Here is a 22780-nt window from a genome sequence, read left to right on the forward strand (position 1 = left end):
AAGCCTCTCGAAATATATCACTTATTATCGATTGAGTTTTAGTTTGCTGTACATTATCCTGGCTAGCTAGCTGGTTGAGAATGACTTATCTGCTTATTTTTACTGTTAAAAAACTGTGCGCAGAACAGTCATCCCCAATCATGCAGAGCCAACGTTGTCGAATGCTACACTACACTTTACGAATGTCACAAGAGTGTTTCACCATTCATAATACTTAATCCGTTGCCTGTCAATACTGCCTGTATCTACTCCCTGGACTTTTGACGAAAAATTGCTTTCAATTGTGCCGGTACGCAACATGCTACTGTCCGCGTCCGTCTTTTAGCTTACAAGAATATAAACGAACCAAACCGAACGAAAAGGGGGAAAAATCAATTGTTGCATATCTATTTTTCTACAGAACTATTCACAATCGCTACCGGTCGGGAGAACCTCCCAGCAGCCACTGGACAACGTTAGGCTACACTCGACTGACTCCGGTTAAAGTTTATCCAGCAGATTGGATACCAGCAAAGGCGCCAGTCCTTCGGAATTTGGCTCCAGCTGTTCGGAACCTTTGTGCTTGTGTCGTGTTTTTGGCCACTTTTTATTCTTTGCACTACTGCTGCAAGAGGTGCTACCGGAACTGTTCTCACTGCGAGACGCCTTGGATCGGGTCGGATTCGACGATGATGCTTTCCCGGAGGACCGAGTTGCCGTGCTTGGTATCGGTTTACAGTGCTTCAACGAACCCGGTAGATGTTCGGATCGGTTGCAGTGCGGCGATCGCAGGATTCTTATGCTAATGTCCGAATCCAGCGGTGGACCTTCGACGGTGGTACCGGCGGTGGTGCCACTTCGGCAACCATCGTATGAGGTCAAGGTGGAACTCTGCGGAAGAAAAGAGTGAACATTTAATTAATTCGTTGTGCTGAAAAATATATTTTCCAACATAGAGGTAGCTGTTGATATAATTTAGTTATGTTTTTCCAGATGAAACAAACTTCGACCTTTGAAATATTGTGTTATTTAAACAAGTTTGATGTTTATTAGAGTCTCTCGTTTTTCTGCAGTTCAGTTCTCTTCGCCCGGTACTTTTTGGTACTGAATGATAGAAGATAACCATGCGTCCCCATTAGCGCTGAACGCGATGGAGGCGCGTTGGAGTTAGTATGCAACATACTAAAACATTGAGCAAACAAGTTAATCCATTAAACATACTTATTTTTTCGTACAAGTTTAAAGCTTACAGATATTTTTAGTCCAATTACGTCGTTTATAGTTACGGCTTATTGGAAAAATGCTATCCATATGAGAATATCGAACAGATTTGTTATCAAAGAAGAGTCACAGCAGCCAGAGCAACTGAGTTGACAAGGAAACGAATGCTGTGATTCAAAAATACGCCGAGACTCCCACGCACGCTGGCACACATTTAGCACAAATAAGTTCGTGACCGAAGCAACGTCGTCATGAATCACTGAAACAAATCGTGCCGCAGCGCTTTCAGCCGCCGCCACCGCCGCCGGAAGCGACAGCCTCAGCCTCAGCAGTAGCAGCATACCTACATGCCGGAGAATATTGGCTCAGCATGAGCAGCACTCGGTCGTCGTCGTCATATATGTAATCAGCCCGGTGATTTAGGAGCGTGTGCAGTACACCGTACACCTACACACGTGCCGACATGGCACCGAAGCGGTAATAAAAGAAATCACGGCCACTTACGCAATCTTTTACGGCGCTGGCATCCATGGAACTGCTTCCGCCGCTGTCCGTCGTCGTCGTCCTCGTCGTCGTCCCACTGTCGCCTGCGCCAACCATGCCGGCGGCTCCCGGGGCGGAACCACCCGTGTCGTATACCATGGCCCGGTTTCGCAGTTCGTGCTTTATGCTCCAATCACGAAGATAGATCTCCGTCTGTATCGGTATGCCACCATTCGATAAGCGCACTATAAATTGCCATCTGAGGAAAAAGAGAAACAGATTTATCAGTTAGGAAATGCCTGAAGGCGCGAGCGAAGCCACGTTGGGCGGATGTCGGCAGAGCGGAATGGGTACACAAAAGCAATCTGTAGCTCCAAGCGGCAACGTGTCGAACAGTCTATACGCAAAGACGCGGGCTCAGTGCAGTGGGTAATATATTTGAAACTGCCTCGACAGACGCAGAACGATGCGATGGCGATGGGGAGAATGTTCTGCATGCTCAATATTACGCTAATACTGCTGTCGATTCAAATTGTCGAACGAAATGGAAATATCCGAGGTATCAAGGTTTTTCGAGGATTTGCACAGAAAGTGGCAATATGTATGACACTCTTACGTGCTAGAAAATATGCCTATCCCTTTTTCCGGGAACATGTGGGGCAATGAATTTGGAAGAGTAATTTGACTTGGAAATACGATTGCGAAGCATATATATCGTAATTTATATGTAGGTACATAATATATTGTTACAAACACCCAAATTTAAAACATTTTGGGGTTATTTTGATATTTTAATATACAATGAGATTAGTTGTCAGATCATAATCGGTTTTATTTCTTCATCTGAGCTTTATTTACGGAAAGTTATGAAGTAAAAACAAAAAGTGTTAAAAATTAATAAATAGTTATATTTTTTATACATATTTCGTTTTGACAGTGTTAATGATAAGTTAATCTCGTTGCTTTCCATTTAAAAGGCCTATAAAAGCCTCTTCCACTGCTCCACTACGGTTGATACCGATGATATCAACGTCATCTGCAAAACCAAGAAGAATGTGAAACATCGTGATGATAGTCCCGTTCCTTTCCACGATTGCTCTTCGCACCCAACTACGCCCCAGCAGGTTACATAGGGCATCCCCTTGCTTCACTCCATCTAACGTCACAAAAGCGGTTGACGTCTAACCCGCTATTCTGACGCATAATTTTGATCCAACTAGCGTGGCACAAATCAGCGTATCTAGTTTCGTCGGAAAACCACATTCTTGCATTATCCGCCACAGCTCATTTCGTTTGACTGAATCGTACGCCGCCTTAAAATCCATAAACAGATGATGAGCCTGTAAGTTTTACTCCCGGAACTTGTCTAGTAACTGACAGAGGGTGAACAAGACAGAGGGAGGGGTCATGGAGTGACCCTCATGAAAACCAGTTTGTTACTCGCCAATGAAGGACTTTACTAAAGGTCTCAGATTACAGATCAGGATACAGGAAAGCACCTTTTAGGCAAAATTGAGCAATGTAATGTCTCTCTATACCTTTCTCTGTTCTGACGTGCAGCCACAATCTGTCACTCTCTGACATTCGCCATCAAACCAATTATTGCGCTATATCCCACGCGTTGTACCTTTCACCTCGCAATTGTACCAATGGCATGATGGACGAACCTACTCCCCATTTATATCTTCCCTTTTTTTATACTGTTCTGCAATTCGTTGATCAAGCTTTCTGGTGTATTCCACTGCCACGTCATCGTCAACCGCTAGGTGTTGAAATGTAGCGTCCTGCCAGTGCAAGTCTTCGCCGCGTTGACAACCTGGCGCCAATCTTACACACGACAAGATAGTGGTCAGAGTCTATGTTTGGTGCTCGAAAACACCTTACATCGACGACATCAGAAAAGTGTTGACTGTCAATCAAGACATGATCTATCTGAGAGCTAAAGTCTCCATTTGGATGCCTCCAGCTGTATTTCCAACTATTCAGACGTGGAAAGTAGGTGCTAAAACGGGCTGGTACCGAATGGCCGAAACACAAATGGCCGAATCACGAATGGCCAAAATCCAAATGGCCGTATTTCAACAACAGTCACAGAAGGCCGAATCATGAAAGGCCGAATCACGAATGGCCGAATTTTCTCGGAATACCTAAATAACTATTCAATAAAAACAAGAATTGGCAAGCAGTTAACTACTAACTTTAATCAAACAAAATAAGCAACACAACTATATAGTTTTTTCTTCCCCTAAGCGCAAATGTGAGACCAATTTACCGTGTCAGTAGCAAATGTTTCCTAGATGATTCAGGGCGAGACGGCCGCAGGCCACGAGTGTGCCCCGGTGACCCGCCATTGGAAGCGCCGGCCACTGCGGGGGTACGAATATTTAGGTGCACGCATTTTCCTAGGTTTACTAACTAGTAGGGATTATCATTAGTCCGAACGAGCGGCAGCGAGTAAGGACAGCGTGTACCAAACGTTTGTGCAGGTTGAAGGCCGTGAATATTTTCGGCCAAATATGAAGTTCGACCATTCGTGTTTCGGCCTTTTATGATGCGGACATTCGTGATTCGACCATTAGATATATTAATGTTATTTGTTATTTTGGCCATTTGTGTTTCGGCCATCCGTAGGTAATCCGCTAAAACAGTTGGCCATTGCTTTGAGCCTCATACCGTTCCTCAAGAGCCTCAACACATATACTGTCAACTACGGACCTCTCGATAACTGGTTGCTTTTATTTTCACAATACTACGAAACCGACTCCATAATGTTCTGCCCTTCTACCGCCGCTGTAGTAGAAAACTAGAAAGCCGCTGTAGATACTAGACAAAAAGTGTGTGCAATAGGGTCTACTGTACGGAACTCCCTTTATCCGGAATTTGGTCACCAAACTTCCTGGAAAGCGGCGATCTTCAATCCGAGTCGATGTAGCTCTCGAGTAAGCAAGCCAAATCGTGCGAGCTCATGGAGAGTTCGGACTTTCCAGATATCAAGTTTCCAATCATTATCCATTAAGCATTTCCTTGTTCTTTGCCGTGATCTATACCGATTGATCCGTTCCGTACTTCCATTATCATTGTTCGTGGTAAATGAAAGTTTCGGTATCCTATCTTACCAGACCCCTCTAGCAGCACATTGCAGTCGCCTTTAGTTGCAGCAACCTATTAATGACTATTTCTGGTCATTATTAGGTTACAGTAACTACATGTGACGGAGGTGTGCTACTTGGGTCGCGACACCTACGTCCTGCTGATGGGTCTGCAATCTTGGGAATAGGTAGGGTGGGGGAAGAATAGGGGAATAGGGAATAGATTCCACAGAAGTAAACAGAAGTACCATCGAAGCGATAGGCTGCATTAATGATCGCTGTGGCAAGGTTCTTCCTGATGCCCGGAAATCAAGCAGGGATAAAAGATGTGGGCAATCGATGTCCTCAGCGAGCAGTTTAACAACGAAAGAGGCTTGCTGCATTTTTCGTCTCCGAGTAAGCGTTTCGAGACTAAGCAGTTGAGATCAATCTGGATACGCTGGAAGATTCTTGAGAGCGAACCGTATGAATCATTTTTTTTTTTGGACTTGCACGATCCTTAAGTTCCACGTTACGTCGCGTCGTTTGGTGTGCATATAATGGAAACATTTTCAAGGATCCTAACACGATTGAAGTTGAAGCCAAGTTGTCGGTTTGCATTGGAAATGATCGGCTTGTAGTGCGCATGGAAGGTAAGCTTAGGATCCAGTAGAATACCAAGGTCCGGTTCAGTACCGTCGATATGGTAATCAAACATAATCGGATCTGAAAGAACGATGAAAAGTCATGACGTTGCATTTTGCGATACTGATAACAAGTTTGTTCAGCTGACACCAATTGACGAACACGTTATAATTAAGCGAGAATGCAACATCGTTGAAGAAAATAACGAACAAAACTGCTCCTAAATTGGTCCCTCGTGAAACGCCAGATATATTAACAAACGGCGAAGAGATGCATAGGCCGTGTTTGACATGAAGCGTTCTTTCAGTCAAAGAGGATGAAAGCTACGACACCATCAATCTGCTCGAGGCTCCTATTCGCAACAATTTATGGAGTAACACTTTGTGGTCAATTTAGTCGAAAGCGGCTTTCAGATCCGTATAGATGACATCTGCTTGTGCTCTGCCTTCCATAGCCGTCGAACAAGTGGTAACGAAATCTAACAAGTTTGTAGTTACGGATCTGCCGCGAATGAGACTATGTTGGTCAGAGGAGATATAAGACTTCGTGGCTTGTAGAATTCGGTCACTGACGATAGCCTCGAACAGTTTCGAAGCGGCGCAAAAGCTGGTAATCCCACGGTAATTGCTGACGTCACGACCATCACCACTTTTATACACGGGAAACATGTATGACAGCTTCCAGCTCACAGGAATTTCTCTCTGTTCGAATGATCGGTTGAAAATGGCGGCTATCGGCTCAGCAAAGAAACTAGCACAGCAAAGGAACTAGCATAACAAAAAAAAACAGCAGCCGGGATTCCATCCGGTCCAGGAACGTACGAGGTTTTAAATTTTCACAAACATGGTGGGCGAAATTTCAAACGTATCCAGGTCTACAGAATCCAAAGAGACATTAGACGCGGCAAGTTCGGCGTCTGCATCGGACGACTGTTTGACTTTAAAGACAGAAGCAAAATGTATCGCTAAAGAATCACATGCTTCGGCTTCACTCGTAGATTCGCTGCCAGCGTAAACCATGTTGGATGGGATTGACTGATTTTTACTTTTCGTATTCACAAAACTCCAAAAGGATTTTGGATTCCGGCGCAAACCAAACTGCACCCGAAAATTGAGTTCACTCCTGTCATTGGTAGCGACCCCGAAAATTCGCCACAAACATTAATACGAATATCTAGTGGACGATGATGAAGATCTACAGGTAGTGTGGAATCCTCGGTAGTGGTAACCACAGTACGGCTGGCCTCAGACACAAAAACTGAATCTAAAGAGCGGCCGTTGTTATTCAGTTGTAGATTAACTTGGTCAAGAAGTCCATGAAATCGACGCCATGTAAGGCGGGCTTGATTGTAATCATCACACACAAGGACAGTGTCACCTTGAGAGGCCCTGTTGCAAAGTTCACGGACGGTGCTAATGTGCTCTTCTATTAAATCAACCGATCGGCTTTTGTCGGGAGGAATGTAAATATTGCATATCAGGAAACGATGGCCCCGTATCGTAGCAGAGACACACACTTGCTCGAGCCTATTGCCGTTACATGTGTTAATACGAGAGCAACCATGCTGCTCGGCAAAAGTATGCTTATCGCTGTTAATAGTGGATCGGTCACAACGGAAAACATTGTATGTACATGAAGCATTTCCAGGTTTCAGTCCACCGATCATCACCGTTTGACTCAGATCTGCAAGGAGGCGTTATATAGGGGCCAACGAGAGTCAGAGTTATATTTTACGCTCCTCTCAGATAACTCTCCCCATTTCATAACCATTTGAATGCTTCGTAAAACTCAAGGTAATTCTTATCATGCAGCGATTTTACTGCGGCACTTAATAAAACTGCGCTTAACGTTATTCTCAGAATTGTACGTGCCTGCTGGATGAGGCTATACCTTCCAAGTATGAACCGGGAGTGCGCCGTAAATTCCATGCATAGAGTCATACTTAATTCAGCAATTCTGCAGATAATAGTTAGCTTCACAAATATCTCATACATAACCTTTTCAAGTTTTGCTTGGGTGAGTTGGTACAGCCAAATCTGTAAAATCAGAGTTCAAATGATAGGTCAGCCCTGATTGATTGTATTTGAAACCATATTCTTCAAATATATGCATTGCTGGTAAAAGTTCCATTTTAAATTGCTACATCTTGGTGCATTCTCACTCTCCTTACATAGTTAACGTAATTAATTATGGTATTATATCCAAGCGTATTCACATATCCTAGTTTCAGCGAAATTAACAACACATAAATAACACTGAAATACTATTCACCATTTCCAAGATGGACAACATTCTGAAGTCCTGGTGCACTAGTCTTTAAAACACCTTTAATAATAAGAATTGAAAGTCGCCAAATTTCGATAACATTCCTGAAATACTAATCACTATTATTGTTCATCGTAATTTATCTAAATATTACACATAAAATAAGTATGATGTTGTCTGTCGCTGAAAATAATTGCTACTATACCACGTTAGAGATTTTTAGTGCCCTGATTTATTTCTATCATTGAAGCCAACTGCTTTATTTGCACATTTCTTAGCAAAAACAATCCACTTAATGCGAGCGTCACCAACGTTTGTCTGCCATAAAAATGTATTTTTTTTCACTCGCAAACTCTTAAGCTCTATCAAATCGAAATTTGATCGCTAGTCGTTCGTATAATAAAATTGATTTGTTTTTATGACTTTTTCGCACTTATTGCTGACAAGTGTCCGTAAAGTGTATAGTTGGAAGGAAGCTTTAAAAGCACTTTTTAGCTATTTTTGTAAAAGAACCGACGATGAGTGACCTCATCCACTCCGCTGTCTAGTCACAAATGTGCATTTGCCATGAGACTCAAATAAACAAGACAGTGCGATTGGTTGGTCGACAATTAGCAGTTTGTCAATAGTTTATGTTTTATTTAAGAATCAGTTTGTATAAAACTTTGCGAATCTATCAAAATGCAACTGATTTATTCGCTTCGATTATTTATTGAACTCATTCTGAGCAGGATTGCTTTTCTGACTTCCGATCAGAATGGCTTACACCATACAGATTGAATTCAGAATTCAAAATAGAAATTCTCTTCAGGATGCGTTTGATTAGCGTACAGAATCAAGGTGGTTAGTAAACATAACCTCGGGCGTTTCTTGATAGTCGCATTTTTTCCAGATTATAATTTTTCGTCGTTGAAGTACGGCTGGACTTTAACTACAGAATGAACCTAGACTGCATTTATACTCCAATTTGGGCATATAATTATAATTTAACCTTGTTTAACCTATAACCATTCAAATTATTAAAAATAATAATTTACGAGTGTGGGGTATTTGCATCTTCAATCGTATGGTGGAGAGTTAAGCAAATTGCAGTGAAGCTACTGACACGTGATGTTCCATTACTGTTGTATCCCAGATCCGCACTTTACTACAACAATTGGGGTTAAAGTGATGCCCCATTAAGAAAATTCGTGCGAGACCGTGCTACAACCTATCATCACAGAGCGTCACATCGTACAGTTCCGCCGAGCGCACGTGGAAAATGGCTGGTAATTATAGTACGATAACAACGGAAGGATTATGCGATGCTATCCGTTCCAATGTCCAACGCATGACCCCCAACCCCAGCCATTCAGCTAATGTCTAAGCTGAAAAGCAAACCCACCGCTTCAGTTCAGGGTATTTTGTATGCCACCGGAGCAGTAAGCCTGCCAGCCTGAGCTTGTGATTATCTTAAGTCCTTTGCATTATCTTACCTTAATATCAACTGATGAAGACGTGAGCGCTGTCCGAGCTTGCGCAACGTCCGGCAGGCTCCGATTACCGATAATTGATGTGTTTCCACTATTCGCAGTCCTTCCTGATACTGTACAATCGCCTCCAGCAGCAAATCTGAAATTTATTTCCAATCGAAGAGCACGAGGGCATAGATAAAATGAAGAAGAAAAACCGAACATTAGATATATTGAGGATATGGAGCATTTCCGGCTAAATATTTACACACCACCACGGTCATTCCTTCCGCATCCATCTCACGGCATACAGTGAATATACAGATTGTGCAGAATCAGGAACGACTGGACTGCCCTCTACATCCATACATATATGCACGGCTTAGCAGGAATCCCTACACGTTTCTATACACCGCAGGTTGAAGTGGATGATTTCGATCTCGGACGTTCATCGTTTCATCGCACTTCTCGGAAAATGGCAGGATGATTTGTTTGGAATAGGAAACGGGCAAAGCCGGGAACGGAGGGCGTTGCAACCAATCTCGGCAACAACTTCGGCAAACAAATCAATGTGCCCGTTGCCACGCTGCCGTGCGGGGAGAATCCCGGCCAGCCGGGCGGGCGGGCGGACACAGCGGAAATACGTGCGAACTTTTATCGTTCGATCTGCTGCTACTACTACGGTTTAATCCGAAGCTTGATGATGGCAATCTCTAATGCAAACTGGATCAAGGTTATCAAGAGAGGTTTTACGGTTTATATTATTAGTGTGATTAAGCAATCACACCAGCGTTTTAAAAAAAACTGTGACCATGGTAGTTGCTGTACTTCCGATGAAAGTGGGTTGGGATTGGAAATTGTATGATTTTTATTTTTGCTGCATCAGTTGGTTTTGGTCACACGAAGTTATGGTCGCTGTGGCGTGCCCAGACTCTTATTCACTCTTCTTATAAAGAAAGAGTATTTTTTCTCAATAATTCCTTTTAAAGTGAATATCCTTTTAAAGTGAATAGAAGTAAATGTAAAAAATGGTTGTACTCATATTTGAGATTCTATTAAGACGCACGCTCATCGATAATTTCAGTTTTCTAACTTTAGTAAATTTGTGCTGGTCCATTAGGAACGTTACTTCAATTTTGTCTAATTTATGTCTTAACATGTCGCCATTTATAATTTGATAAAGGTAGTAACTAACACTGTAGCCATCTGCATAAAGTAGCTAGCTGCTTGTCTAGTTGTTTCGATTTTTCCTTGTTTTAGGATGATCCAATGTGAATTCAATCCAACTTTCGTTAGAAACGAAGCAAAGATCCAAGAAAAGATTACAAAACCAACCGAACTACAATTGTTAATGAAAATTGCGCGATGGTGATAATTGGAAACGCACTCGATCGGGAAAGCTTACCATTAGCTCACGCTAATAATCGCTGCTCTACGAAACTGCAGTCGTTCCGTTCCTGGGCTCGGTGATGGTAATAAACGTTTCCAGCTTACTTCCTCAGGCATGAAATACTATAACCGTACGTTTCTGTTTTTTGAAATTTTCTCTGTTCGTAGTAATGGTTCCTGGGACGATATCCTTCCTCGTGGAACCTGCAGACTCTTTGGTATCGTATGTAGCTGACCACCGTATACTTTAAACCCGCAATAGCTAATAATGAACCTTTTGCCACAAGCCCACAAGTACCGTAGAAGATATTCAACACACGTGCCCGGCATCGTCGAAACAAATAAATGAAGCTGACTTTCTCTTATCTTCGCTTCATACATGAAGCGACTTGTTTCATTTGTAAAACAGAACGTTTCAAGCAAGCTTCAGTTGAAGTTGGTGGCTGTTTCAATTGCTACTTACTTACTTAATCAGCTCCAGGCCGTGGTTTCCTCTGCTGTACGAAGAAGTCGTCTCCATTCTACTCGGTCCATGGCCGCAGTTCGCCAGCCACGTAGTCTACGTAGGGTCCGCAGGTCGCCTTCCACTTGATCGATCCATCTTGCTCGCTGCGCGCCCCGCCGTCTCGTTCCAGCCGGATCGTTATTGAGAACTTTTTTAACCGGGCAGTCGTCCGACATCCTCACGACATGCCCAGCCCATCGCAGGCGACCGATTTTTGCGGTGGCAGCGATGGGTGGTTCCCTAAGCAGCTGATGCAATTCATGGTTCATTCGCCTCCTCCACGTTCCGTCTTCCATCTGCACTCCGCCGTAGATGGTGCGCAACACCTTCCGTTCGAAAACACTAAGGGCGCGTTGGTCCTCCACGAGTATAGTCCATGTCTCATGGCCGTAAAGGACTACCGGTCTAATGAGCGTCTTGTAGATTGTTAACTTCGTGCGGTGGCGAATTTTGTTCGATCGCAGCGTCCTACGGAGTCCAAAGTAGGCACGATTTCCTGCCATAATGCGTCTTTGTATTTCTCTGCTGGTGTCGTTGTCTGCGGTAACCAGTGAGCCCAGATACACGAACTCTTCTACCACCTCGATTTCATCACCGTCTAAATGAATCCGGGGAGGGAGGTCAGCATTCACTTCTTTAGAACCTCTTCCTTTCATGTATTTTGTTTTCGATACATTAATGACAAGTCCTATCCGTTTGGCTTCAGCTTTCAGTCCGATGTACGTTTCCGCCATCCTCTCAAAGGTACGTGTAATGATGTCAACGTCGTCAGCGAAACCAAGAAGCTGGACGGACTTCGTGAATATCGTGCCACTCGTGTCTATACCCGCTCTTCTTATCACACCCTCCAAAGCGATGTTGAACAGCAAACATGAAAGCCCATCACCTTGCCGTAACCCTCTTCGAGATCCAAAGGGACTCGAGACTGCCCCTGATACTCGAACAACACACATTACTCGATCCATCGTCGCCTTGACCAATCGCGTTAGTTTATCCGGAAATCCGTAGTAGTGCATAATCTGCCATCAGATCGATCGTGTCGTACGCCGATTTGAAGTCGATGAATAAATGATGCGTGGGCACGTTGTATTCGCGACATTTCTGCAACACTTGCCGAAGCGCGAAAATCTGGTCCGTGGTGGCACGGGCACCCATGAATCCCGCTTGATATTGCCCCACGAACTCCTTTGCAAATGGTGATAGTCGACGACATAAAAGTTGGGAGAGTACCTTGTAGGCGGCGTTCAACAGTGTGATTGCGCGGTAATTGCAACAATCCAACTTGTCGCCCTTTTTGTAGATCGGACACACGATGCCTTCCGTCCACTCCTCCGGTAGTAGCTCATCCTCCCAAATCTTGACAATGACCCAGTGCAGCGCTCTAGCCAGTGCGTCACCACCGTATTTCAGCAGCTCGCCGGGTAGCTGATCAGCCCCAGCCGCTTTATTGTTCTTCAGCCGACCGATCTCTTCTGCTACCTCCTGGAGGTCAGGGGCTGGTATTCGGTCGTCTTCTGCACGTGCTCCAAGATCTATTGTCATATCGTCACCTCCATGTTCAGCTACATCGCTGTTAAGGTGCTCGTCATAATACTGCTTCCACCTCTCGATCACCTCACGTTCGTTCGTGAGAAGATTACCGTCTGAGTCTCGACACATATCGGCCTGCGGCACATGGCCTTTGCGCGAGCGGTTTAACTTCTCGTAGAACCTCCGTTTATCGTTAGCACGGTACAGTTCCTCCATCGCTCCGCGATCCCGATCTTCCTGTTTGCGCTTTTTCCTCCGGAAGACCGAGTTTTGCCTGTTCCGTGCTTGTTTATATCGATTCACATTCGCCCTGGTACGGTGTTGCAGCATCCTCGCACGTGCTGCATTCTTCTCCTGCACTAATTGCTCGCATTCGCCGTCGAACCAATCGTTTCTTCGGTTCGGATTCATTGTACCTAGTGCGGCTAGTGCAGTGCTACCGATGGCGGTCTTAATGCCTTTCCAACCATCTTCAAGAGTTGCTGCGCCAAGTTGCTCTTACGTTGGTAGCGCTGCTTCCAGCTGCCGCGCGTATTCCTGGGCAACTCCGGTGACTCGTAGCTGCTCGATGTTGGGTCGCGGCGTACGACTTCGACGCGTGTTATGCACCGTCGAGAGTTTTGAGCGCATGCAAACTGCAACTAGGAAATGATCCGAATCTATATTCGCACTGCGGTAGGTGCGAACGTTTATAACATCAGTGAAGAATTTACCGTCGATTAGAATATGGTCAATTTGGTTTTCTATTCGTTGGTCTGGTGATCTCCAGGTGGCCTTGTGGATATCTTTGCGCAAGGCCACCTGGAGATCACCAGACCAACGAATAGAAAACCAAATTGACCATATTCTAATCTGTTTCAATTGACGACGACTAAAAGTAATGCACCATTTGTCGATATTGCCTAGGTTAATTATAATATCCGTTGTATTGTAAGAAATGCTACTCAAATTCGATTCATTTGCATTTAAAGTTGCTGGCTTTCTTCTAGATATTTAACAGAAAAGTACAAATGAAAAGTTAGATCCGACAGTCGTGATGAAGAGGAGCCAGTTTCAATGACGCTGACCATAGCTAGATTGGAGGCGAAGCGGTGCTGAAACCGAAGCTCATTGCTTTATTGTTGAGTGACGATATGCATTTGAAAGTGAAGTTGTCGGGCTCTGTTTACTGCTAAAACGTGCGAGGATTACGGACAATAAATCTATTCCTTTTAGCTGGAAGTGAGAACGGTTGCCATGTTACTGTCCTGCTTACCGAGACATTGCTCGACATATCTGCTCCAGAATAAGCTAAAGACAGAGAACCAGAGGGATGCAGCGATAGATATCCACAGAGATCTAGAAGAGACAGAGATTTACTGAAATCCATAGATAGAGACTCAGAGGGGTCCAAAGGGATCCAGAGGGATCTATATATATGAATGGATTTCTTGGATGGATACTTGTGGCTATGGATTTCTGTAAATCTCTGTCTCTGGATCTCTGTGGATGTCTATCTCTGGATCCCTCTGGTTCTCAGTCTCTGGATCGCTGTGAATATCTGCCTCTGGATTATTCTGGACCCCTCCGGATCTCTGTCTCTGAAACCTTCTGGATTCCTCTGGATCTCTGTATCTGGATCCCTTTGGATCTCTGTCTTTTGATCCTTCTGGATTGCAATCTCTGGATTCCTCTGGATCTCTGTCTCTGGATCCTTCTGGATTCCTCTGGATCTCTTTCTCTGGAACCTCCTGGATTCCTGGATCTCTATCTTTGGATTCTACTTGATCCCTCTGGATCTCTGACTTTGGATCCCTTTGGAATCCTCTGGATTTCTGTCTCTGGGTCCCTCTGAATCCCTCTGAACCTCTGTCTCTGGATCCTTTTGGATCCCTCTGAAACCCTATCTTCGGATTTCTGTGGATCGCTGTGGATATCTGTCTCTGGATTATTCTGATCCTCTGACTTTGTATCCCTTTGAAATCCTCTGGATTTCTGTCTCTGGGTTCCTCTAAATCCCTCTGGATGTCTGTCTCTGGATCCCTTTGGATCTCTCTGAATCTCTATCTCCGGATTTCTTTGGATCTCTGTCTCTGGATCTCTGTGGGTCTCTATGGACGTTTGTTTCTGGATCCCTCTGGTTCTCAGTCTCTGGATCCCTCTGGATTGCAATCTCTGGATCGTTCTGGCTCTCTGTCTCTGAAACCTTCTGGATTCCTGGATCTCCATCTTTGGATTCTACTTGATCCTTCTGAATCTCTGACTTTGGATCCCTTTGGATCCCTCTGGATCTCTGTCTCTGGGTCCCTCTGAATCCCTCTGGATCTCTGTCTCTGGATCCTTTTGGATCCCTCTGAATCTCTATCTTCGGATTTCTGTGGATCTCTGTGGGTCTCTGTCTCTGGATCCTTCTGGTTCAGCCTCAGGATCCCTCTGGATTGCTATATCTGGGTCGCACTGGATCTCTGTGTCTGGATCCCTCTAGATCTTTCTGGATCTTTGTCTCTGGGCCCTTCTGGATCTGTCTCTGAATTCTTCCAAATCTCTGTCTCTGAAGCCTTCTGGATTCCTCTGGATCCCTTTGGATCTTTCTGGATCTTTGTCTCTGGGCCCTTCTGGATCCCTCTGGATCCTTCCAAATCTCTGTCTCTGGATCCCTGTGGCTTTCTGTCTATGCATCCCTGCATCTCTGTGGATCTCTTTCTCTGGATCCCTCTGGATTTCTATCCCTGGATCCCTCTGGATCTGTTTCTGGGTTCCTCTGAATCACACTGGATCTCTGCCTCTGGATCCCTTTGGACCCCTCTAAATCTCTATCTCCGGATTTCTTTGGATGTCTGTCTCTGGATCTCCGTGGGTCTCTGTCTCTGGATCCCTCTGGTCCTCAGTCTCTGGATATCTCTGGATTGCTATCTCTGGATCGCTCTGGATCTCTGTCTCTGGATCCCACTGGATTGTTGTCTCTGAAACCTTTTGGATTCCTCTCCATCTCTATCTCTGGATCTCATTGGATCTCTCTGGATCTCTGCCTCTGGGCCCTTCTGTATCCCTCCAGATCTCTGTCTCTGGATCCTTCCGGATCTCTGTCTCCGGATCCCTGTAGCTCTCTGTCTCTGCATCCCTCTGTGGATCTATGTCCCTGCATCCCTCTGGATCTCTTTCTCTGGATCTCTGTCTCTGGAACCTGCTGGATTCCTGGATCTCTGTATCTGGAACCTTCTGGATTCCTCTGAATTTCTGTGTCTGGATCGGTTTGGATCTCTCTAGATCCTTTTGGATTCCACTGGATCTCTGTCTCTGAATCCCTTCACTTTCAGATTCCCTCTGGAACTTTTTCTCTGAATCCCTCTGAATCTTTATTGATCTTTATCTTTTATATCTCGATTTCTATTTTTTTTTGTCTCGTTCTCTATCTTTTCTCATTCGATATCTATGTTTTGTCTCTCGGTCTATATCTTTTCTCTTTCTCTATCTTTATATTACTCTTGGCCTCCCATTTGGCCTCGAGGTATGACGCTGGCCTAATAAGCCAGTCGCCGTATGTTCGAATCTCGACTGGGAGAGGCTGTTAGAGTCAATAGGATCGTAGCAACTGGCCCTGCAATTGTTCTGCACTCTAACAGCTGGCTGTCGTATAAAAACAGAAGGTCAAGTTCTAGGCTTTGCTATCAATGCTGCTCCTTTCTATCTCTTTGTCTTTTCTTTACTAAATTTTATAAAATTTATAGACCTTTCATTCTAAACCTGTATAATAACTTTGACAAATTCCCGTCTACCTCTGAGACGAGCCAACCCATGGCTAAAAGTCTTATAAATAAAGAAAAAAACTCCCGTCTATCGCAATAGAAAAGAAAAATTTGTAAAGGTACTGGAATAGCGCCTTATTTTACTCTCCTTCGTTTCAGTATTCTGTATCACGCGCTTCCATTGAAACTAATATTTATGTTTGACGTTGTTATCGACTGTAAACTTGGGTTTCGTCGGCGACTGTTAATGGTTTAGACTTTGGTTTTCTCGACTCATCAGCCATTAGAAAAATTAACAAAAAAACACGAAATTTAACTTTGTCCTGACATTTCAATATTATATTATGTCTTTTTCAAAGGACTACAAAAAAAAGGGTACACTAAATACATATAATTTCATATTTAGATTAATACATTCTCTACAAACAAACTTTTGGTAGTGTCCTTACATAGCTATTCGTGTACCCTTTCCTTTGCAGTCTTTTGGAAAATATATAATTTAATGTTAGGAAGTTAAACAAAGTTAAATTTCGTTTGTTTTTTAATGACTGATGAGCCTAGAAAATTCAAATCTAAAACCTTTTATTTTTGAATAACATTTGAACCACAAACGTGATCTTTATGAAACTTAGCAAACAAATTAAGAACAAAAACAAGCTGCTGCTAAAAACATATGAATTGATTCGGTAGTTTGGATAAACTTGAGGATTTTCGTGATACATAAATGAGTTATTTATTCACCGAAAAATTTCAAGAAAGTCCTCAATTATAATCGCACGGTGATTCAAACAACGGGAATAAAGTTTGGATAAACTTCAGATAGAATATTTTCACAGACCTTTTTTTTAGAAAACAATATTCCGGGCTAAGTGAAGGACCCGGGCTCAAATCTCAACCGCGCAGAAGTAACGAATACCCAAGCTTTTAAAGTGACTGTAAAATCTAACAAAAAAAAAATGAACTTGTCGATGGTGTCTATTGTTAAACTTTATGCATGTAACCGATACAGATGTTTTATTGTTAGCTTAGAAAAGCCTAACTCACTGCCTTTTATGAATGGGCATTCTGAGCCCCTAAATCGTATTATTTGAAATTGACAAATAGTCAGATATGCCTGACTGTCCGAATCCTGAGCACGCCAACATTTGGAATAATTCTAATTAAATAAAATCCTACCAGCACAAGCTGCTTTTCACGTATTATATGTTGCATCATGTTTCATATGTTTCAAATTTTGCAGGATTAGTTATACTGTCAATAGACAATCATGGGTCATACACAATTGTTGGTCATATTAGTTTTAGCTGCCAATTTCCGTTCAAATACCACCTAATCATTGATCAAATTATTAGTGCTTGCTGTGAGTAACAATTCATGCAAAATTGGAAGAAAATGATCCACAATTGTGTACTGACTGTATATGATAGCAATTTTTAAGGCATTAACATTCAATTATTGTTTTCAGTAAGTAAGATTTTGAAATTATACATAATTTATCATTTATAAATTTATAATTTCCCTTTGACAAGAGCAATGTTTTACGTATTGATTAGATCACTGATATTGTGGAATATCTTTTGAAGGAGAATTTGTCAGAAATCTATTCAAATTCATGAAAAATATCATCGCAATTTTATATTTCGTTTTGCACTTACTTTGTGAAATAAACTGTCTAAACATATAAAAGTGATAACCAGTGATGTGGCAAATAATGAATTTCTGCTGAAATTTTTATTTCGCTTGAGAGTCAATTAAAATAGAAATTATATATTAAGTGCTACCAGGTTCGAGAAATGGTAAGCTGCAAATTATTTGAATTATTTATAATACGAAAGTAATTTAATCCTCTTAAGGACACACGAGATGCAGTCATTAAAATGTCCATTACTATAAACTCGATAACACCGACCAGTGCCTGAGTCCGATTGAGTCCTAATCTAAATGATCAAATGAGTATTTCTATTTGATAACTGAAAATTCATCCATTCCGTGCTACCACTGGCAATCGCTCCGATATCCCATTAAGAGATTAGTTTTTGCGCAGCTTAATGATATAACCGCATTCATCGATGGAACCTTGTTGGCGCAAATGTATCCTGCTATCCGCTGTCCATCAGTGGAGATTCCAATTATTCACGCGGATACTCATCGGCACACAGCCCCACACACACACACATGCACACACTTACACTCACTAGCGGAGCCGATACGGACGACGACGACGACGGAGAGACACCGTGTCGGAGGCAAACTAATTCTAACATAACTTACTCTGCTCCGCGAGCCAATCCCCGTAATGCCGGCGCAGATCGGCATCGTACGGGCTCAGCAGGACGACACGTCGTAGCAACTGGCCAACCTTGGTCCCGCTGTACAGCTTCACCAGCTCCAGGTACGCCGCCGTCGATAGTGGTTCCAGCGTGATGCAGCGCTCCAGCATGCGAACGGCGTCCGCGGTTCGGTTTGCTTTCCTGTGTGTGTCCGACAACAAGCAGTCGGTTGGTAGGAAGGTAGGTTCCAATTCAATTTGCATCCGCAGGAGTATTGCACGGCGATGATAGACAAATGAGAATAGAAAACAAACTCGTGATTAGAAGTGATATCATTTCGGAAGCGAATGGTCAATACTGTGAGTCGGAACATTTAAAATGGATGTTATTACGAAAACCACAATTTACGCGGTGTAAAATGAAAGGCTCCACTTAGGGTTCTGGTGAGTTTGATTGAAATCATTCAGTCGTATAATTACATCAGTTCTACAGAGACGGTAAAACACTAACGGAATAGTTGAAGGATTACAATATCACTCTGGCATATTCTGTTTGAGGTTCTCTTCATTTTCCTTACTAAATTATTTTAACAAAAATGCTTGCAAACTGAAGTAATTTAAAAGCGTTCAGAACCATAGTTTATAATGTTTTTACGAAATGTTATAGTCGATGCTTACCTTAAAAGGTGAATATGAATTTCCCAATCTGTTTTTTCTTTCCATGAAAATCTACATTCGCAAGTTAGCAGTAGTAACTCTAGCGTACGACTAGAGTACAGTAGTTACTCATTGTTTATGATTGAAGTTGAAACCTCAAACAAAGGCTGCGTCATGGATTAGCTCTTTCCATATTTAACTTTATCCGTTCAGCAACAACGAGGTTGTGCTGTTGCCGACATATCACAGTGTCGTAATAAGGACAGCTTAGGTATTTGTAAGGATAATAGCCAAGATTCAACATTCTGTTTGTACGGTTTAAAATTTATAGACTGTAAAAATAGTAGCGTCACTTGATGCTACAGTCAATATTCACGCATGCATGTAAGCTATTGACGGATAAACAGGTACTGTACTCAATTATGCACCAACTACCTCACTACTCGGGGGCCTTGCCTATTTGTTAAGCTTCAGTATCGCTGAAATCTACACGGCAGATGCAGCTCTGGTGGATTACTCCAGAAACCAGAGCCCCTTGGAGAACCTCCGTTGAAACTTTATGCTTATATCCACTTTACGTGAAGCATAAACTTTCTCCGGTTCACTACTTACCGTTGCACAGAACGGGGTAAACCCACGGAAATGCTTCTTGCGTACGGAACTGCTCGCAGCGCTCGAGGGCTTACATGGCACACTGCCACGGCGGCGAAGCGGTTAGCCACCGCCTTTCTCAGACTTAACTAAACTCGGTACCTAACAGCTACGTAGTTCGAGTGCATAACAAGTTTTATTTTTATGCTTCAATTTTGCCGGCGCTAGGTACTAGACAGGCGGGCAAAAAAAACGCACCACAACGCCGAGTTGAAGGTGGATTTTCGTCGCTCATAAATCATGCAAGTACAAACTGGGCTGCAGAAATGAGATGCTAGTTAGCAGCAGCAGAGCGAGCGTGCCGAAAAAGGGGGACCCGAGACTGCAGCACGTCGCTGCAAATTGGATATTGATAGCCCTTTTCACATCGTATTTCCGGAGCCGGTTACGACGTTATGAGCGGAATTAGTGTTTGCTGGGGATTTTGCTATAGCTAAGCAGCAGTGCGGGTTTTTTTATACCAGTCTGTATTTTTAGATGAGGTTTAAGGTTTTGTCCTTATTTAGATTTTGTTCGAAAGCGCAAACGAACCAAGCACTTCTTGTTGTGTTGTTCTTAAAGATGACTGATCATATTAACCATTCGTAGGCACTGCTGTGCCCAAACCTAAACCGAAGGTGGGACACCAACCTTTCAGAAGCTTCTTTTGGCCTAGAACAATAAACCTAGGATAGCGGGTTTATTTTTAGGCAATCAATTTACATGAATTTACATTTGAAATTGGTATGAATTTAGACCTAAATTTGGGCCAACCTAGACATGAAACCTGACCTCAAATTAAATTGGGAAAAAGATTTTGAATTGAGGTGCGAGGTGGTCGACAGGTGGTAGCAGTTCTTCGATGAACACCTCAATGACGAAGTTGCAAAAGGAGGCGGAACGTAAGTTAACCTAGGAGTGCCCAAAGCAAAGCAAAGCAAATCCTAGGTGCTACATTATCGTTATCGAAACTTGACCTTCTGTTTTTTTGTTCGACAGACTTCGCAGCCAGCTATTAGAGTACAGGACAATTGCAGGGCCATTTGCTACGATCCTATTGACTCTAATAGCCTCTCCCAGCCGAGATTCGAACATACGACGACTGGCTTGTCAGGCCAACATCATCTGGGAGTGCCCATGCAAGATAGAAATGTCATAGCACCTGATCTCCAGGGAATCAAATGAGAAATAGGGTTACTGAAGACCAAAAAAGCAGAGCTTTACAAACTTGGCCGAGAAATGCTGATAACGGCTCTACACTAGGTTATTTCCCAGATTTAGTGGTTTGTCCCATCTACAGAAAGGGTGACCGGCTTGACTGCCGCAACTGTCGCGGTATAACGCTGAGTAACGCCGTCTACAATGTAGTCTCCCAGATCTTGTTATACTGGCAGACACCAATAGCAATAGTTTCGTAGGGAATTAGCAGGCGGGTTTCATGGGGGCTCGCGCATCTACGAACCAGATTTTTACTATCCGACAGATCTTGCAGAAATGTCGGGAGTACAACGTGCCCACGCATCAAATCTTTATTGATTTCAAAGCAGCGTACGATGCAGTCGGTCGAGATCAGCTATGGCGCATGATGCAAGAACACGGTTTTACAGATAAACTGACGCAACTGATCAGACCTACATTGGAATGAGTGATGTGTTTCGTGTGCATCCCGGGGACACTCATTTGAAACTCGACTCATTTTGAAACGCGGCGAGGGTTGAGACAGCGTTTTCCCTTTGCTAAGCGCTACGATGAGGAAGCATACGCCGTCGTACGAAGCTGACAATGTACAAAACCCTTATTAAACCAGTAGTTCTTTATGGAGCCCATTATGGAGAGATTCCCATCGAGCATCTGGCGAAAGTTGGGAGGCAACAGTGGACCGGACACGTCGTAAGGATGCCCAAGATCGAGTTGAATGAAGATGGGTGTTTGAAACAGCACGAGCCACCTTGGGCTGCTGGGCTGCTGACGACGACGACAACTTTAAATTGAAATACAAATTGGACCTGGATCAAGGCTTCCATTTTTAATTGAAATTGGTCCTATTTCATTAGAAGTGACACATAAAATTGGACTTGAAATTAGATTTGATATTAGACTCAAATTGGATTTGAAATTGGGACCAGATTGGCACGAAATTGGCACGAAATTGGCTTAAGTTTGAACCAATTCAGAATAAAAGCTTTACGATAAACTTCCAGTGGAAGTAGGACTATAAATTGAACTTGAAATTTCACTTAAAATTAGATTTGAAATGGATATGAAATTTGATTTGAAATTATACTTGAATTTAAAATTGCTATTGAAATCGAACTAAATCGAATAGAATTAAATCGGACTTAAAATTGAACTTTATTTTCTTTATTTGACAATTCATTTGACTTGTCAGTCTTAATGAACGAAGCTATAATAAACTACCCAGCTAGAACCAACTCGTATATAAATGTACGAAAATTATCGTAAATATCTTTTAAGAAATTCGAAGTCGTAACTAAAGCTTGATAAAGTGGTCCCAAGTTGGTTATCTTTCGTATATATAGATAATAACTGACAGACTTATGACTTTTAGCACAAAATTGTATAGGAGCACGAAGCGAGTCGTGCTTAATCGGATATTATCGTATATAAATAATTATATAGTCGTAACGCTTAAAATTATTCCTAATCACGTACAGTCAGTCCACAGTCATAGGTCATACTCAATTATGGGTCAATTTCACTTTAACTGCCGATTAATGTAAGAATTTAATACTACTTGATTGACAAAATTGTTACTCATAAGTAGCACTAATAGTTGGATCAATTATTAGGTGATATTTAAATGGAAATTAGCAGCTAAAGGTAAAACGACCCAAAATTGCGCGTGATCCATAATTGTGGACTGACTTTATGTCGCCTCCAAAATAGTACGGATATGGCAATTTGGCGCATCAAATACGATTTATTGGCATGTATATCTGTAC

At 42.8% G+C, this 22780-nt stretch overlaps 1 protein-coding gene across 1 annotated transcript in view; it reads right to left on the bottom strand.

Annotated features, from left to right (window-relative positions):
* Positions 1 to 480: 480 nt before the first annotated feature.
* Positions 481 to 22780, bottom strand: part of LOC128734894 (protein O-mannosyl-transferase TMTC1-like) — a 182061-nt gene continuing 159761 nt past the window's right edge. Inside the window, exons 9-13 of the mRNA XM_053829291.1 lie at positions 18533 to 18732; positions 9137 to 9272; positions 1701 to 1942; positions 1015 to 1059; positions 481 to 806 (exon numbers count right to left, since the gene is read on the bottom strand). Coding sequence (XP_053685266.1) covers positions 481 to 806; positions 1015 to 1059; positions 1701 to 1942; positions 9137 to 9272; positions 18533 to 18732 — 949 coding nt within the window. The remainder of the gene's footprint in view (positions 807 to 1014; positions 1060 to 1700; positions 1943 to 9136; positions 9273 to 18532; positions 18733 to 22780) is intronic.

This window comes from Sabethes cyaneus, chromosome 2 (assembly GCF_943734655.1).
Source record: "Sabethes cyaneus chromosome 2, idSabCyanKW18_F2, whole genome shotgun sequence".
Lineage (NCBI taxonomy): Eukaryota > Metazoa > Arthropoda > Insecta > Diptera > Culicidae > Sabethes > Sabethes cyaneus.